This window comes from Myzus persicae, unplaced genomic scaffold (assembly GCF_001856785.1).
Source record: "Myzus persicae strain clone G006 unplaced genomic scaffold, MPER_G0061.0, whole genome shotgun sequence".
In the NCBI taxonomy this organism is placed as follows: domain Eukaryota; kingdom Metazoa; phylum Arthropoda; class Insecta; order Hemiptera; family Aphididae; genus Myzus; species Myzus persicae.
Window position 1 is genome coordinate 50,300 of NW_019103896.1, and position 20,936 is coordinate 71,235.

The 20,936-nt window shown below is 27.3% G+C and overlaps 1 protein-coding gene across 3 annotated transcripts in view; it reads right to left on the reverse strand.

The window, feature by feature from the left end:
- Positions 1 to 359: 359 nt before the first annotated feature.
- LOC111036055 (protein similar-like) overlaps positions 360 to 20,936 on the reverse strand; it is a 45,383-nt gene continuing 24,806 nt past the window's right edge. The window contains exons 2-16 of one of the 3 annotated variants that reach the window (XR_002604707.1): positions 15,125 to 15,291; positions 14,940 to 15,019; positions 13,924 to 14,010; positions 9,263 to 9,368; positions 8,317 to 8,493; positions 8,014 to 8,167; positions 6,824 to 6,930; positions 5,581 to 5,837; positions 4,880 to 5,522; positions 4,706 to 4,746; positions 2,676 to 2,736; positions 2,570 to 2,610; positions 2,305 to 2,487; positions 2,093 to 2,238; positions 360 to 1,013 (exon numbers count right to left, since the gene is read on the reverse strand). Coding sequence is in view for 1 of the 3 variants with exons in the window: in XM_022317947.1 (XP_022173639.1) it covers positions 2,146 to 2,238; positions 2,305 to 2,487; positions 2,570 to 2,610; positions 2,676 to 2,736; positions 4,706 to 4,746; positions 4,880 to 5,522; positions 5,581 to 5,837; positions 6,824 to 6,930; positions 8,014 to 8,167; positions 8,317 to 8,493; positions 9,263 to 9,368; positions 13,924 to 14,010; positions 14,940 to 15,019; positions 15,125 to 15,291 (2,197 nt within the window). In the remaining 2 variants the exon portion in view is untranslated. Of the gene's footprint in view, positions 1,014 to 2,088; positions 2,239 to 2,304; positions 2,488 to 2,569; positions 2,611 to 2,675; positions 2,737 to 4,705; positions 4,747 to 4,879; positions 5,523 to 5,580; positions 5,838 to 6,823; positions 6,931 to 8,013; positions 8,168 to 8,316; positions 8,494 to 9,262; positions 9,369 to 13,923; positions 14,011 to 14,939; positions 15,020 to 15,124; positions 15,292 to 20,936 lie in introns of those variants that run through there. The other 2 variants (XR_002604708.1, XM_022317947.1) reach the window with 2 other exon arrangements.

A 20,936-nucleotide genomic window follows, 5' to 3' on the forward strand; every position in this document is an offset into this window, starting at 1 on the left:
TATGTTTTGACACACATTAAACTAATATTATAACATTTAATGTTTTGCTTTTCAGTCTTCACATAAAAAAAAATAAAAATAAAATAATAATAAACAAATAATAATAGTTATATTAAAATAATAATTAAAAATAAAATAATATGTATTTATATTTTATAAAAATCATTGGACATGAATTATTAATTCATTTTGTATTAAAATGCTCAATATAATAAGGGAAAATTATAAATTATAGAACACTTATATATAATATATTGTATATATAAATACTCACATACACACACACACTTATAGTATATATATATAAATATATTATCAAATTTTTAAAGATACAAAATAGTTAATTATATTTATTACTAACATGTTACAAATCTAATATAGTAATAGAGTATATTTAAAATTATGTATGGAAAGGATGATATTGTGGTAACATATAATTTTAAGATCATTTCATGTTGACATTGGGAAAACTCATGGCACTAATAAAAAATGTTTTTTTTTTTTTAAATTGTTAATAATTTTTACCGCCTGTTACAGTGGTATATTGAAAAAATGTTATTTGCGATGTTATAAAAATATATTTTTGGATTTGTTAATAACTTTATTAAAATATTACAAAAAAATTTTTTTAAAAATGTATAATAATGAACACGAGTCAGTCACTATTAAATTCTTTGAGCATCTGCCATATAAAATAATATAAAACGAAACAACAAAAGGTAAAGAAAATTAGGAGCCTTTGTAACTACTTTATAGTAGTGTCATATAAATACTAGGTAACGATAATAATAATGATAATAGTAATAATAACTAAAACTATAACAGATAGATAACTTAGGAATAAGACAAATGACACTAAACAAATTTAGGTTAAAAGAAAAAATAAATATATATATAAATACAAATTAACAAGTAGTTTACAATTTACAGTTTTAAATTGGTTATGACGTTCTATATTTAATTTGTATTTCTCAAGAAAGCATTATCATAAGAATGGAAATATATTATGTCAACTGAAAAAAAAAACAAGAAAACAATTAAAATACTTAACAAAATATCATATTAATTATGACAATATTTGATCATGACAAATGTCCATAATAAATTAAATAAATAATCAACAATTTGTCAAGTTTAAATTTTTTTTATAAAGAATATACAATCTGTGTTAGAATAGCCCAATGAGCAAATATGATACGAAGTGGTAGGCCAACCAGTGATGGAACCCAACGTGATATATTCTTTAGGTTAGTAAATTTCTGATTTTATCTTAAGTCGATTGGTGGGATTTAAGAGTTGAGTATAGGGTGAGATTTGCGATACTAATGGGTTTGTATGGGAACGTGCTTTGGAATAAAAAGATCAGTAAGGTTTGGTTTGGTTACTAGTTGGTCAAATGATTCAATTTTTAGGCCAGAGTTAAGCGTCAAGTTAGATACAAACCAAGGTAAGGAGGGGTTTAAATTTTAATTTAAAATTGTACATAGAAAATATAATTTAAAAAGTTAAAGAAACATAAAAACTATTAAAGTATTCTTAATTTTTAACGGAATAAAAATGTTAGTTAGATAATGAGTTTTATTAGTGAGCATGCATAACAAATAAAATAAAAATAAAATTATTTATGAATAGCACAAATTAAATTAAAATATAATAATTTATCGATTTAATAAGTTGATATAACTGAAAATTATTGAAATAAAAAAAATGTTAAATAAAAATATTGCCATAAATTGTATAATATGATTATATTTTTTTGCTTAGGTCTATAGAGATTACTCATTACTCATTAGACTACTGTGGTGTGGTAATAACAATGATCAACTACATATTGTATTGTATACAATAGTCTGCACTTGTCAGCACAAATTACAACAAAATGCGGGGTACAATCCCCAATTGTGCTGGAATACTATTTTTTTTAGTGTTCTAATTGTTGTTGTCTGTAATAATGCACATTATACAACAAGCATTATTTTATTATTATTGTTATGATGATGAGGTAAAATATTTGTGCCCCACCTAAAGTGAAAATACCATCCTCCACTACATTTTATAGAGATTATCAATGTTCATATAGTTAGATACTCACTCATATTATGTGTCTCAAGTGAAATATTAAGTTACATAATATTGTATTGATAATCACACTCCAATGTTTTTATGCACTCCTTGTAGTTCACATAACGCTTGTAGTTGTAGTTCATGCAGCGCATGTTGTTGTTGATCAACTTCATCCTAAATCAAACATTAAAATATATATATTATTCTCTAAGTATCCAGAAAAACAATAATACAATATACCTTTATGTGGGAAAATTGTTTAGCTAGAGATTTAGTGTTAGCATTTGAAGGAAGCGAATTTAACTCGGTTTGGATTTCTTTCAGCTGACCTTGTTGTTGGTCCATTTTTGTCTTAAGAGTGTTCTGCTTTTTCTCAAGCAATGCACTTTCTAAGCTCCTGTTTTGTTGCAGGACTTGAATTAACTAAAATATAAATTAAAATTATGGTTTAGAGTCAAATTGACAACATAAAAAATACAAAGCAATAATATTAAATAAAACATACAGGATCTTGAATATCTATTGGATTTACTTCATCATAAACATCTGTAATCAAGTATTTAACATTTTTAAAATTTGATAATATTTTTGACAATTTAGCATTATAATACCTTTGATATATGAATCATAACTATCTGGTACCATGAACAAAGAGTTATCTCCAATTGTTTTCTGAAACACACAATATAATTATGCAACACTTCTAAAACATACATAGATAATATAGTTGTACAATTTAAAATTTATTTTGTCCGTAAAACCTAACATAGCATTAAAATAAATTTTCTTTGCATATTAATGGATAGAAATTAAAGTGGGTTAAACTGTTTGAAAAATATATGATAGACTGGGGAGTTTAACTATATTATATTTTGTAGGTATTTCTTAAATTATTAAATTAAATAGTGTTATTTATTATTTAGTACTTTAAGTACAATTTGAATCACATCTAATAATTAGCTAAGTATAAAAAATATATGTAGAACTGTTTTATGTCAATTTCAAAGCGAGTTACGTACCTCTTTATTTGTTTTGAAATTGTAAAATTTTTTATTTATATGCTATATCAGGTAAACAAATAATTCAAATTAATATTACAACGATTTTAACTCTTAAGAATAAATTCATTAAAATAAAATATTATTTTGTGAAGGCATTTGGTTATGCATCAAAGTTCAGTGTGCATGATGATAGATAAGAATTATGCATTTATATGCAAATTTAATCATATTATTATCGAATAATTATTATTATAGCTTATAATTAGTAATCTGAATATTTAATAATAATAATAATATATACAGGGTACTTAAATTATAAATTAAATAAAAAATAATTATATATTTTATTGAGTGTCATGTGAGGATTTATCCATTGCAATATCTCCAGAAATAATGGGGGTATCATAGTTCTGGTTTTTTAATAAGACTTAAAGGGACAAGAGATAAAAATATATTTTTTTATTTTATTTTCAAAAAAATTGAAGATTTGAGCCATTTTGTAGTTCAGTTTTCTGAAAATATTGAAGATTCATTTATTTTCATTATTCCCCTGGTTTTTAATAATTTTTCTATTTTCGAGAAAAATTGAGAATTATTTAATACCAATATGGAATCAAACATGTGGCTCACATGCTTGTACGGCCGGCAATTGCTTTCAGTGTGGCCCTCAATTTTTCTCAAAACTAGAAAAAATATTAAAAACCATTAGGATATAAATAAAACATCAATATTTTCAGAAAAATGAACTCAACAATTTGTTTACCAAAACCTATATTAAAAAACTAGAATAGAGATACCTCCATTATTTCAGGAGATATCGTGATGGGTAAAGCTTCACAAAACACTCTATATATTAATAAGAAATTATATATTATCAATATTATAGACTACAGTCTACAATTCAATGTTTTAGCAATAGCAATAGCATTACCTCCAAAAATGTTTCAATTAATTAATATAAAATATACATAGTTAGGAGTGACAACATAATTAATAAATTAATACTTGATAACAAAACATAAAAATACATTCTATACTAAATGATAAATCAAATATGAAAAATTAAAAACCAAAAAAATGACTGTAATATCATACATTTATATTATATATTTTGAATTCTTTATGGTGAATAACAGTATTTTTATTTTCTTTTTCAAGAGGGTCCAGGGTTGAGGTTGGCTTGTTACAAACAATGCATTTATGGAAAACGATAGTTAGTCAGATATCAGAATCATTCATAAGCATATGAAATATTTTAAAACATATTTTTTACAATTCTTCTCAATTTACTTGTACTTAATAGTCATTAATTAAATTTCCACAACTGAATGCTTTAAATGTATACTGCAATTTCTAATAATACTTTTTGGTTTCTAATATATTCAGATATATTCATACATAATATTATAATATATAATAATATATTTTTAACTTGATCAAATTAATTAATTAATTTAATAGTAATCTGATAATTTTAAAATTGTAAATTAACCAAAAATATTATAAGTTAATAAATTAGGTTTTACTTAGATGTTATGTTTATATCATTAAATGGTTTTAAATTATACATATATACATTTTATAAATATAACATAGTACAAATAGCAATAATAAATTTAAATTATTTGAGAAAATATTACCGTAAAATGATCAATATCCGTCACATCAGCCATTAAAGGATCTGAGGAAAACAAGAAAAATATTTTAACTTAAGTCAATAATTTGTACACCAATAAAATAAACATATTTCAAGGATAATAACATGTGTATAAATATGAAATGTAACTACCAATTATTTGAACATAAACCATTACCGATATTATTGTATTCATCGATGTTGTGTGAAATTCGTTGGATTGAAGTATCTTCAAAGTTAGAAAAATTTTCAATACATCCCTTAGTGCTTAACTGATTGTCATACAGTGAATCTGGTTGGTTGCTGTAATTGCTACAGACAGGAGATTCAACTTGTGTGTCTAACACAATTTTTGCTTTTTTTGGCAAGTTATCTAGTATTAATTGTGAATCATTTTGTCTTTTAGGTAAGACAAATATACCACCCCTTCGCTCTAAATAAGCTCGTTCTTTATCTGTAGTTTTTTCATAAGTTTGATGATTATAAACTAGTACAGGTTTTCGAGAAATTGGTGGGGCAACTCGAAGTACAGATGGCCGATCCTGAGTTACTGGCTTAACATTGGGCTGAGGGGATAGAGATGTTCGTTTAAATATTTTTGGTGCATTAGATGCTACCGAAACTGGAGGTATTGACTTGGACAATAGTGCAACCCTCATATACTCCTGGTTATCCGGCAGAGGACCAGGATTTTTTGCAGTAACTTTAAAATTGTCCATTGCCGGTTCAGGAATATTTATAATCATTTGTTCGACCACCTTGTCTAGTGTCTTAAGATCTTCAGTAACATCTTCCAATGTCACAGTAGATTCTTTTTCCATCTGTAATAAAGATCAATAAACATCTTGACTTCTGATACAACAATAATAGAACACTTACAAATTGATTATTAGTTATTGCAGCAATTCCAGGTTCAGATGCAGCAACTATTAATGGTGTAAACCGTTTTTTCATTTCGATTAGTTCTCTTTTTCCTTGTTCTGGGGGAACCAAAGTATTAACACATATGAACGATTCAATTGTATCCTCATTTGGATTCAATTGCAAGAAACCATGTGTTCTCATATATACAAATTCTCCATTTTTTGACAACAATCTATAGCAACTACTGCCAAAACTTTGGCCCTTAAAATACACTAACAAAGCATACAATTATTACAAAAATGTCGTGTATAATAAATATGTATGTACAGTAAGGTCTTAATAATCTGGCACTGGGTCAATTCGGCACCTTTAGTAACCCACCATATTTTTTGCTTTAAGAGGACGTTACCCATACATTAGTTGTCTCAGTCTTACACACGTACCACATGGCAAAATGTCCGTTCATCAATTTCAATAGTGTGCTGTTAGTTTTGATATTACAGTGAATTGACATATTATCAAATTTTTAGGTAAGAACATTATTTGTGCTTAGTTGGCTTATACTCAATTTTTTAATTTTCAAGCGATATATTATGAGCATTTTTAATTGTTAATAATTAATTTTGCTTGAAAATGAAAATATCAAAAAAATTGTGGACGCTTAAGCAAAGATAATGTTTTTATTTAAAAGTTTGATCTTAGGTTAATTTACTTTAATATTAAAACTAACAGCACAGTATTGAAACTAGAGATAAAAAATTTGCTATGTCGTAACATTTCTAAGACAGAGACAACATATGCATGGGAAGCATCCTATTAATAATTCTATGTATAAAATTGAATCTTCATATAATAATGTTGGAATTTCAACAAAAATTATAAACTTTTCGATGATAATAATTTTATCTAACTGTATAAATTAGACATTTTTATGATTAAGTACTAATCACTAATAACTTACATAATATCTATGTGTACAGACTACATACATTGATTTAGTTCATTTTATCATGTCTATCTCTAAGTGTTTTCATGAACCAATTTTTATAATTATTAATAAATAAATATAATATATTTACATACATTTAATATGTAACTTAATAAAAATTAAATTAAAATAAATACCTAGGTTTTAATTTTTACTAGATTTCTGTTTAAATATTGAGTTTTTTTGATAATCCGGCAGTTTAATGTCCCATTTGTGTCGATTATCAAGACTTTACTGTGTATTTTTAATTATGTTAATGGAAATATATACTTTGTCTTAGAGCAATCATCACCCAGCGTACATCATCTTTATGCATGTATTTGAATGCCAGTTGTCCAGATACTTCTTGAGGCATGAATCCAGATACAATAGAAATTCTATAAATATATTTTATAGAATTATTTAAAAAATTCATTAAAAAACATGTTTACTTTGTCCCATATAAGGGTAATCTCAAACAGATACAGATTTTTGTCAGACCACATTCATCAATAAATCACTTAACCATACAAATCTTAACACATTGGCCCACCCAATAGCACTGAAGTGCACAGAAGTCTGCAGCCTGAGGTTACTTTTATATGAGATAGTTTAAATTCAAATAAAAAATATATAAAATTCTTGTTATGTCGGAGAACTGTATTAATTATTAAATTATTGTAAATATTTAAATATCAGAATATTATTGTAATCACATTTCTTCTGTGCATCTAAAATTACCAATTGTCAACTATCCATAGTACTTAAAAATATTCTTAATTATCAAGTTAATCTGTTAATTTGTAAATTGTCAAACATCACTAGATATAGATAACCGTAGGCTAGGAATGTCTTATGTTTAAAATAAATTATTATGATATTAAAAGTTTAAAAATTTATCTATATTCAAAATTGGTGATAATATAATATAGTTGTGAATGTTTAGGAGTGTAACAAAGGTACATTAATGATAATTTAAGTTTATTCACTAGAAAATGTTGAAGTCATGTATAAGTGCACGCTTTTAATGGTTGTTACAGCATAACAGTTGTTTATATAAGTATAAAGAGTAATTTAAATTTAGTAATCTGTATTATCCTTAAATAGAAAATTGTACTGTAGCTTTGCTTGATATTTAATTTACAACTATAATATGTATTCATGAAAAATAATCAAGATAATATAAATAGTTAATTTTGGATCTATTCATTACAGTTAACGAAAAAATAAAAAAAATTTGGTGGGCCAGAATATGTGAGACCTGGACTGTAATTTTGAGACTCTTGATATCAACTATAGATGATTATCGGTGTATAATCCACAGTAAATTGAATTAATATAATAATAAGTATTTGATAGTGGATAAAAACATTTGTGACATGATATATTAATAAAAGTAATATTGATACACATTCAACACCTAGTTATTTAATTTTAAAATATACACAGTATAAACATTAAGAAATTCAATAAATGCTCACCTATGATCAACATATATTATACGGCCATCAATTTGATGTCTGGTTATGTATTCTTCGCGAGTTGCTTCTAACATTGATACTTCAGTCACCCGTCGTTCATTGAATGGCCTGACAACTGCATTTAACACTATATCGTTTTCAGTGATTTCAGAACCTACAAGAAAATGTTATGTTATGTTTAATTAAATGTAGAAGTAGAAGTTTGGGTTTACAGTAGTGATCATAGCGCGATGTTATGCATATGAGGACGTGTGTGTGTTCATATATATATATATTTTAAAACAACAATAATATTTATAATACTTTTTGAATCGGATTTTTGAATCATTAACGTCCCCATCACATGTACAAGCTCCAACTCTGGTTGTTCATCACGAGAAACCACTTTCTTGATCAACCGTAAATAAAATGATCGACGTTGTATTTTATAATTTTCATTACTAATTTGTTTAAAATTCAGTAAAGGATCATTAGTAGCAACTAAAACAAAAAAATTATTAAGAATTATTAATAACTTAACTAGATAAAAAGAAATATTTCTTGTATGCAACTTTTTGGACATTACATGACTTGTTAAAGTATCCAACTTGCAGCCACTAACCACCTAAGGCAGATATTTCTCCATCCTAATCGAAATTTCAAAAAATTAATTCTTCTTGACACTCAATAAATAATAATCAAAATTCAAAGGCCAAATATTGAATTACAAATAAACTCGAAAGTTTTACACAACCAAACCGGAAATAAAATGTTGTATACTCTTTGAGAATAAATCTGGTACTTCAAAAAATGACCTCTGCAAAGAACTCTTGATTTTCTTTCAGTGAAACGCTGTCTCCATGGAAAAAATATTTAACAAAAAAAACAACCGATATTGTTGCAACACCAATATTTATCGTTTCACTCATAAATACATTTGTCCCTTGACTCAGTCTTATGACTTTATGAGTTATAAGTTATAACTATAGACATAATATTATATTATATCTATACTTACTATAACTATTAAACGGGTTTTCAACGGTATTGGTAATAAAAAAAACTGGCCGCGAACAAATCCATGCGTGGTAGTTGTAATTATAGAGAAATACCTAATGGCTAATGCTACCTATATATTATAGGTACTATATTATAATGCAATAGTATTATTACACATTAATAAACATCATGTTGATCGAATTATACAATTTCAATTAACATATCTAAAAACTACATATTACGCAAGTTTAAAAATGAACAATAGACTTACGAATGGCGCTGTTTGATATTTCGCCGTGATACTTGAGGTTCTTTTTTAGCTCATCGTGATCTTTAGGATAGGCAAAATTAAAAAGTGATTGGCCCATGAGATCGATCTACAATACAAATTTAATGTTAAGCTATTTTTATTTTTATGATACACCGTATACACACACACACATAATAATATCAAATATGGTAATATGTATGTCATTTTTCGGTCAAATACAAATACGATTTGCCGATTTTAATGAACCGACATTTTCATAAAAACACCCCATGTGGGATTTGCACAAATTTGCCACATTCAACGCTATCAGCAGAACTTCAATATTGACAGTTCTTAGTCTTCAATTTTCACAGGTTAAATTATAATGAAAATTAGCAGCAATGAAAATACCACTATAATTTATTCATTTAATAATCAATTTATTTTACGCGTGAAATAATACATAACTCGTCAACATTGTTTGTTCCTTGAAATGTAAGAATCGCCTATAAATAGGTATATTTTAATAATTTTATCAATGGTTTGAATTCTTTACATTTTCTCTAATTACGCGATGTTTATCGTAACGAGTTAAAGATTAAATTTATTTTCTGCATAGCAACAGTTATCATTACCTACATTAATTTTTCAGAAATCAAAAATTGCAGCAGAATACAATGAATAATAACCATACATACAAATTAATGTACAACATTCTTAACTGTAACGTTTTATCTTCAACGAAGGGAATATTTTAGTTCAGATACCATTGATTTACATAATTTATCTTAGTTTATTAAAATTAATACTAAAGCTAGTTAAGATTGTTTATGTATTTCAACATTTAAAATACAAAAGAATGTATTGTTGTTCTACAATATACAAAAAGGTCAAATAAGTGAATTGTTTAATTTTATTTTTATTTTTTGGGGGGGGGGGAGGGGGATTCCCTAATAGTAATAAACAAGTAGTTTGATTATTTTCATTTATGGATTTAGTGTCTTTTACTACTTAAGTATATATGAGGTGACCTTGGTAGTTCAGAAGGTTAGGTATATATTGGAAAGTAAGGAACATAAGATAGCAGTATAGCACAATATAGCGGGACACCCGAGTTTATCAGGTAAACAGAAAATATTTTAACACTTAAGTCGGTAAACAGCGGTCCTTTAAATAGGATTAAAACGAGACCTGGAAATCAGCTGAAATCAAAAGCCTGCGATATGTCAAACTTAATATAAAAGAAATTTCGAAATATAATAGGAAAATAACTTGATTTTTACACTACGTGTGATATTAAGTGACCCATGATACAGTTAGCATGCGGAATTGTTCCAAATCTACAATGAATACAAGAATGAAAAACGGTTTTATTTGTTGTTAATAGAGCAATTTAATACTAAAATATCAAATTAATTTAAATCAATAACTCAACAATATTCAAAATCGATTAAAATGGATAACTAAAAAGAGAAAAAAAACGTCTAATCCACAGAATGTTAACTTGCAGTTTTTAGTTAAGTATTATTTTATTTGTCTTTACGGCATCATAGACCATTGGTTTAAGGAGTTCAACAGTTAGGTACATAATAATTAATCAATTAAGTCAATGGAAAAAATATATACCTATTATAGTTTGAGGTATACAAGTTAGTATCATAATTTATTTAAAGACATTTAGGGGAAGATGAAATTGATAATTATTTTGATCAAATCAGATGAGAGCTGGTGATATTTGGTCAGGAAAATCACAATTTTTAGTTTAGTATTACTGCTCAGTAGGAGTTCAGTTACTATTCATATTTTACTATTTTAAATATATCTAGATCGGTATAAGAGCATTTCACAATACAATAGAAAGCTTAGGGCGTATAACACATAAATACATAATAAATAAAAAGAAAATATTATTTTAAAAATACTAAAGATTATTTTTAAATTACTACTATGTGAGATTTAAAACAAGATATGGTTCAAAAGTATAAAGATAAAATTTAAAGATTTGGGAATATTTGTTCAGCTTGTTCGAGTGCACTTAATAGTACCGATGCATGGATAAATTAATTTATTAGTATAGCTAGGAGTTAAATAAATACAAATGTATTTATTGAACAGAAACCACGAAATTTGCAAAAGCACGATAATGCGATATGATATAACTATATAGGTGAAAAATATAGATTTGTATCTACAATGAACGAGCCAACTAGTCTCACACGCAATCAATTAAAATCTAAAAATAAGAAAAACCGTATTACAATATTAAAAAGAACTGCAAGTCTCTATTGTAAATTCAAAGCACGAAGCAAAGAAGAAATAATGGTTGGTCGACCTTGATATAATGTGCATACATGAGACTTTTAAGTAATTGCAGAACTGCAGCAGTGGCATAAACATTATAATGAGTTCGGGTGCATTTCAACTCGAAAACCCTTCCTAGGTTTTATAATTATTCACGAATTAATGTTATAATAAAATACATACAATGATGGGCTTTGTGATAAATTTGTAATTAAATGCTTGTGGTTGAATGCAATTTTCAAGGATATGTATTATATTATATATTATGTAAAAATAATAATAATAAGGTTAAAACTTAAAGCGGATGCAGTGCGAGTAACCCATGTATACAAAAAGTGTTTATCGTTCGGCCAACGATAATAATAATATTATAAGACCGGTGTCCTTGGCCGGTGCATAATATGACGGTTGCGCGGGTTGAGGAGGTGGGGATTGATGTGGGTGAGAGGGGAAATCAATAGTGTTATATGCATCGCTTCCACTATATAAAATCAAGGTGAGAGAAAATATTTTTATTAAAATACAAAATATTATAATTGTTATACCGTAGAATGATTAAACAATAACATGCATCGGAGCCGGTGCAATAATAAAATAACCCATATTGTGAATTAAAATGTTTCCGGAGAATTATCGGGTTGGGTTTTGACTTTTAGGTAACTGGAAATAATAACGTCCAAATAAAAGAGTCGTGTGTCCATCGGGGGCACCAATGAGAAATTGATAATGATAATAATTATTATATTATATTATTACTATTGAGTTATTATTGTAAACTTTCGCAATGACGGCAGACACAATGGACAGTTAGAACGCACTTTAATTTCGCGTGCGATTAAATACGTGAGAGAGATGGGCAAATTAAAAATAAACCTCGTCCGATGCGACTGCGTACTGCGCAAAAGTCGGTAATACTTGAATTGACATTATACGTGGGAGTGTGGTGGCGGTGAAGCGATAAAACGGTTGCCTATCTAAGTCCGAGCGCGGCGTGGCATCTAATAAAACAACAACGGCTTGGACGATAAAAAATGCATCACCACAATAACAATAATATTATTATTATGTATGCGCTATGCGTTTTCTTTAAAACAAAGTAGGAGCAATCTGTTCAAACCACAGAGGGAAACGACATTCGTTGTGCGTCATTTCTATCGGATAATTTAATATAACAACATAATACATCGATGTTGATATATTGTATGTAGTCTTAAGACTGATACGAGCTCGGAGCTATTATATTTTTGTATTGACTTTATAAAACTCGATGAGAAGAAGAGGATAAGATACTTATATACAGCGATATATAGGTGTATACTATATTGTTGTTTAAACTTTGGCAGGAATACAGTTATTCGTTTTCTAACATTTATTATATGTTGCAGTAAGTGCATGATATATAGTGCAATATTAATACAATAGCACATCATTTTATAATACTAAAATTGTTCATACTTTCAAATACACATTAAAAGTGGCGGAATTTCTTAGGAACTGCAATACAGTAAAGTAAATTTAAATACAAATAAATATCTACACACAAGGTTAGTATAATAATTTAATAACGTATTAATTATGAATATGCGTAAATAATATGTTTGTGTTGTTGTAAACAAATTTACAAATACATTTATATCGTAAGTGATTTATACTGCAGTAGCTACTTAAAACGATAATAAATAATGATCTGCAACTTTTAGTGCAAATGTGCAATAAGTAAAGTTTGAGGTATTCCATTCCCACATAAATACACGGTATAATTTATCCCCAAAAAGTACATTAATACCTTATGCGACTCCGTAAATAAATGTACATACAGCGGTAATATAAATACAACGCAGAATCGATAATACAATTTATTATTTTTAAATGTAAATAATTAGAAATATTCTGAATAGAATCAGTTTATTTTTACCGGCTCTTACTGTAGTGTTTCAACTTAAAAACAAAAAAACCCTTAAGGTAAAACGAATACCAATAACTGATGTAAGTTAATAAGGATATTATTGCTTTTTAATGTATTTTATGAGAATTAGATATATTTGAGATATTAAATTGAAAAAAAAATCACAAATATTTATAGAGCGCAACTTAACTTGATTTCCAACATCGTTTTTTAACATAAATTAATATAAGGATTGCGGTATATGATATACAGTTTCATTGAGAACTGTGCACGAAACGAGTAAACAATGTGATTTGTTTATTGATTTTTCAAAGAAGTCGTTTATATATAATAAAATAAATATAATGTACAAATCTATAATAAATACAATGTACAAATCTAACTATATAAAAAAAAAATGCAATTAACTTGATACTAAAACATTACAATAAAATCAACATTTAAAAAGAAATTTTACCTATGGAAAATATCTTACCTGTGAAAAGCCTAGTATATTCTCCACGGAGTGCGAAACAAATACTATTTTTCCAACTGATGTCACCATGAGGTATATATCGTTATCCTGTGAACAAAAAATAAAAATAATAACAAAGCTAAGGGGAAAATTGAATATTATATTATAACGTATAATATGCAATTCAACATGTGTTGTAAAACCGTATCCGAAGTAAATTTAGTGGTTCGTAATAAGGAGGTTCAGAAAGAAGTCTCGTCATTCAGTTTTTTTTCTTTAATTGTGTACATGGTACATTTTTAAAGATAACTGCCAATGCCGTGTAAATAGTAATAATATAAATACTTGCGCAGTATTCGAATAAGCATGCATATAACATACATGATATAATTATAACATCTATAGGTATATTATGGAACTTTTTTCTAGGCATAATATAAAATAACATTATGTTAGATTTTTAGAAAACGAACTTTTGGTACAGTCTGATGCACAATGAACACTATTAAATAATAAATACACATTCAATATAGCAGCATTGAAGATCATATTATATGAAGTACCTATATATTTCGACAGATTTCTATTAACATAAATATATTGTAGCAAATATAGGTTATAAGCAATAACTAATAACTTATAATCATTAAGATTAGATATGATTCAGACAACAACTTAAATAGTTAAATCTTAAACGTCATAATATTTCTAAATCCTTAAAGTCATATGTATAATTTCTCTGAAATAAAAGAAAGCAATTAAATTTACAATACGTTAATTACAAAAATATCAATATAATATATTATGTGTATAAGACTTTTTTAGAATGGGAAACAATTATTATTAATTGGGTTTTCTGTGTTCTGTTTTAAGTTTTTGACGATGCCAATATAAAACTAAACTGATATTTTCTATAGAGCGATTGAGCTACTTGAATGTTTATATAAGGAATAACAGCTTAAAACAAATCAAGATACTCTAATAATTAATAACTATAGGTTATAACTATATAGAATTATTTCAATAAGGGTACATACGTCCAACAGAAGATCAGCCACATTAACCTCATTTAAGTAAACTGGTAGTTTCTCACGACGTTCTTTTAGTGCTTCTAATACTGGAAAATAATAAATTGCAATAAATAATACAATTAGTAAACAATGTGATTTTAATTATATTTTTAATTGAAAGAATATACACAACATTCATTCGGTTGACTTACATCGATTTAGCCGGAGATATGCAGCACTGAGTCTAAGAACACTAGTTTTTTCAATTTTTTTAGAAGAATTTGATATCAGTGGAACAAGTTGTGAAAGTTCTGTGATACAAGTATTCAACTTGTTTCGTCGGTGTTTTTCTGCCAAATTTCGACTCTGTCGGCTGGAACTGAAAATTAAAATACATTATTTATAGTTAATATACGACAGCATTATATTTTTTTACTTAAGCTCTAGTTTGAAAGGGATTGGAAACAGTGATATCCTGTTTTTGTCTACCACACGCACAACGTAGAAATTTAGACGTGTTCTATTTTTAAAAACAGATTAATTTAGTAAAGCAAAATAATTCTGAAAAAGGATGTGCATTTTTTTGTTATCTAAGTTTTCTTGAAATTGACGTTTTGATTTTATTCCCTTAAATCGTAAAAAAGTTATATTTGGAAATTGTCTGATTGACCTAACACTTGATGAAGTTAAAATTAAAAAGGCGGGCAAGTGAGTATCGCTCTGCTGTACAGTAGATGTCGGGTGGATCACTATAATAGATGATGTTGTTAAAATTTAATTTTTATGATATTATTGATATGTATTAAATAGTAATTTATTTAACTATTCATGATAGATTATTTTGGTTACAGCATGAATTACGCATCAGAAACCTCTTTGTAAATTTCCAAACCTTATAGCTATACAAATCAAACATTTAATAGTTTTTTAACTACAAAATAATTTGCTAACTTTTAAGATTTTGATGAATTTTGTCGAAAATTTAACTAAAAAATAAATCGTGACTACGTAACTTAAATATTTTTGAACCGCTATTATAACAGAGTATGTGGCTTATGTAATAGATTTTCAAGCTGTTTGACACAGTGTACTGTTTCCACATTCCATGGAATTATTTTTTAATGATTATTATAGAAAAAAAAATGTCCATAAATAGCTCAAAACCAATCAAAATATTGTATGGTGTGTAGAAAATTGTAGTACAAGTATTAGATGAAAAACAATGTATCTACGGGTTTTTTAGTTACACAAAAAAAACAATTGATTTTGTCTAAAACTGGTTTTGCTTAAAAATTTCCGTTTTCCTGACGCGTTTTAAAACTACTGAGAATTTTAAATTTTGACTTCTCAAAGCTTCAATTGGATTAACTTTCTAACCAGAAACGATACTAGAGTTATGTTTCCGAAGTTTTAATCGCTTATAGATTAATCAGTACGCTGGAAATAGAACACGTCTAAATTCCTATGCTGCTCGAGTATTGGAGAAAGACAGACAAATCCCCGTTTCTAATCCTCTTAACTTAAGGTTCAACATTTTTTATGATAAAATATATTATAAGGTACACACGAATCTAAAATTAGAATTTTCTTGGATACTTATTGGGGTAGAACTGCAGAGACGAGTAAGAGTTTTAGTAAGTATGGTTAATGGCACAAAGAAATATGCAAAAAATTGTTTCAATCCTCTGGCCGAAGACTGTTGAAGCGTGGTAAGTAATAACGTTTTATTTTAAAATTTGAATAATATTTACTGATAATATTTTATTCATTTTTACATAATGATTATATGCATACTGAAAACCTCATTATTATTTAAGTCTCCCTGGGAGGGGTAATGATAATTTTAAAATTTTTAAGGAGTTTTCTTAAGCACGAGGAACAGCAACTATTTACACACAAAAGTGTTGAAAGAATTTATTAAAGTAGTCCACGCAAGGGGGTTTATATATAATAGCTATTTTTCATCAGACGTATCAGCATACCACAAAGCTATGTCGAATACAGTAAAATAAAATCGAATAACATTATTTTATGCTACTATATAGAGTACCTATACACACAGTACTTCTATGTTTTCTGAATCTAATTGATACGATAAAAAATAATACTCCCAGAACTAGAAAACAATAGAACGACGAAGAGTACCCCGGCTGCATAATATGTTTCTAAATCGGAATAATGTACGACACATATTAACCGAATTTGGCAGTGAATCGCTTACATTGGCCTTGGAATGGGACGATACTTGCACCGTATGGCGAGGGAGAAGAGGAGAGGATAAGTTGTCCGTTTTTGGTTTATACGTAAAACGCAGTCGAGTTGATTTTTACGGTATTCTATTTTTTGCTGTTTATTATATGTTAAAACGACATTGCACATTGCAACACTGTTCTCTCACTCGCACTCGCACTCAACCGAACACCGCACTAAGCCATCCCATCATCATCAATTGAAAATGCACCGCAAGATATATTAAATGTGCATAATATATTATACATCTGAATAACGTGAAGAAATGTTAGCGTGTTTTTCTCTTATTTTTACCGACGAATACTTATTTTACGATACACACACACACTACACACACGTGTCATGCGAAATATATATATTATACAATGTACTTTGTGGTTATTATTTCCGTATTAAATACAAATCGGTTTTTTACATAAAGATTTTTTTTTAAAATAATGATTACGACACCTATGTTCTACATACAATTAAAGAAACTAGATTAACGACATTTTTTCATATTATACCAAACGGAGCGACAGAAAACCTTGTAAAATGCAATATAACAATCAGTTTATTTATAACGTCGTTAACGGGTCACTGGTGTATATTATAGTTTATGTCTTAATAGTATTTTTGAGCGGAGGGACTTAAGAATATAATAAGAGTCCCTTCATTGCTATGGTTTAACTCGCAAAACCTGCTTCTTTATCATATGCATTGTTTTTTATCGCTTTTAACACAAAGACGCAAAGATATTTCATATATAAATCTAAGAAGTAGTTTTCATTTTGTATATTTACTTAATATCTATCGTCTATATATAACACCATTTTATTAAGTTTTAACAATGTTAAGACGTGTAGTCAATTTCTGATTTAAATAAATCATACAAAGTTTGCCAATTTATGTCCTGTAAATTATTTAAGGACTATCCTTATAAGTATGTACTATGTAGGTTAATCAACCATATACACATTTTTAGTTGTTACCTATATTTTCCACGGTAGGATATTGAAAGACAATTTTTCTAAGACATCAAGAAAATGACAGCTAAATAATAAAAAAGCGAACCATATCTTGTTGTAGATGTTAACTGCAGATGAATAACGGTTACTCCAGAAACAACGTTTTAATATAATTGTTGTAAATCTATGCATGGATACATATGGGCAATTTTCTTCACAAATATACTTAAAAGTCAAACAGGTAGTAAGTTTCTTGAACCAATTTTAGCTATATGTTCAACAATTCCTTACAAGTGTAGATCATATACGGTTTTATTTTTTTCTGCTTAAAGAAAAATGTCTTTAACGTAGGTATGAGAAAAAACTGGAATTTGTAGCCGGTGCTGTTAACATTTTGAGGTCAACGACATTCATATAAATTCTCTAACTGATATATTGTATGTACAATATTATGTATTTATGTACATAAATACATAATACGTTTAACTTAATTGCAAATTAAGGTTGAAACGTATACTATAATAAACAAATATGTTTAACGTTAAGATTGAACATTTTACATTTTAACTTTTAGATATAAGTAGATACTACTACAAACGTCATGTTGTATACTTGTATACCTATACTTAATTGTTTTTATTATTTTTTAAATTTGTGATTGACATTTATCAAATACAATTTTCAAATTATTTTACTGATAAAAGTTATTCAAATACCTATATAAATTATTGAAGCCTTCTAAATCATCGTACACACCCTATGTTTAAATTTTAAATGTATAACATAATTAAAAATGTAGATCAAATATTGATAATTTTAACATAAATCAAATTGACAGTCAAGGCTGGATAAGGTTAAAAAAATTTATTTGAATATAAAATTAAGTCTTATTTTATGTCTGTTTAATTTAGAAAAATTAATATAAGTACGAACTATTTGTAAGAAGAAAGAAGACTAAAACCTTAAGTTTAAATAATTTGAGTATATTTTCTCACCTAATATTACACATTATTATCATTGAGTTCACAAATTGATCGACCAAGTACAATAACCTACTTCAATGTTAGTATCGAACTCATCTAATACAAGTTTAACTGACTTAAGAGGATATATTTTTGTTGTAAGACACGTAATATACTTTTACAATGTCTCCGTCTCACAAATGTATAACATAGCAAAAACTGTTTTGCTTGGGACAACTATGCTCCCTCTACATTAATTATAGCAGAATTACTAAAATTCCACAACGCATAGGGAAGAACTTTATCTGTGTCGTATTGTTTATTTGGATAATGTAAATACAATTTAAGTTATTAGCTTAAGACATTAGGTTTTTTGTTTTTATCATATTTTAACAGTTAAAAATTACTAGCTAGTGCTATCAAAAAATGTAGATATAGCGTCCTCTTAAATTTAATTAGGTATGTTTAATATACATCATAAATACACATAGAATTATTTATTGAAAAAACTTATAAACGATAGAAGTAAAATAGTAAGTATGGACGGGATCAGATAGCATTGACTGTAATGTTTATCCTATATTCTTAGAGGGTTTTTAAAAATTATAACATTTTTGTGCATCGTAAAATGGTTGAAATATTTCTTGAAAACTAAACAACTCAATTTTACTCTAATCAATTTTTTTGAACAAATTAATTTAAAATTTCTTCATAATTACCAATACCCAATCTTCAGACGATATGTAATATTGTAATAAACAAAAATTTTGAAAAAAAAATTAATGGATTTGTTGTGTTTGTTTACCATTTCAATATATTATATAATAATATGTATGTAAAAACGATTACAATCCATTAAAATAACTGACACAAAAACAAAAAATATCCGATAATATTATTAACGACAACACGCACCTTAATAGTATTTGGTAAATATACTTCATGCTATATACATGGTATATATATTGTACAGGTCATTACTTCACAAGAATCATAATTATAATATGCACCAAAGCATTGACAAATATAGTTTTTTTTATCAATGGTCACCGATCAAAACTGAAATAAGTACAGTGTCTATTATGGCTATTCAACGATACAGAGATATTTAAGTACACGGGTGGTATTGTTTTGCACAATTTGGATTTGGTCAGAAAATAATTGTACACATTTTTTCCATTATGTTTATTATATTAGTATAATAAGAATAAAAATAAATAATTGTATAATAAGGCATGACGTATTTCGCTTACAGACTTTGGAGTGTATCTGTGTCTACCAGCGATTATTTACCATAAAGGGTCGCGCACTAAGCAAACACAAAGGTTTCATCTAGGCTGGCCGCCGGTTTTATTCGCCAAATGATACTATACGCTATTATATATTATTTATATGGCTGTTGTATCAATTATTGTACTGATTATATCATTAGCCATCACTATAAAAACGTTATTAGCTATTAAGTGGGACTAAACAATTTGGTAAGTACACGGGAATATATGATTATTTGTAATACAATTTATTGATACACAAGGGTAAAAAGAGCAACAATTTAACAGATATCATACCAACTAATTGATAATGAAGAACATCTAACCTCCACATAAATTATACAAATTATCAATGTATTATAAAAGTATTCTAAACAGCAATTTAAAATGAAACAAAAGTCGAACGAGAACCGCGATATTGGAGGATACGAGGCCTATGAGTGACGAGAGTATTTCTATGGAATACCACTCTTAGATAAAATCAATTCTCACTTTTGTTATTATTAGAAAAGCATAACATTTACCTATTTGTCAAACCTTGATAATTTTATACTATTATGATGGTGGATACAATGTAGGAGGGCGCGCGCGCGT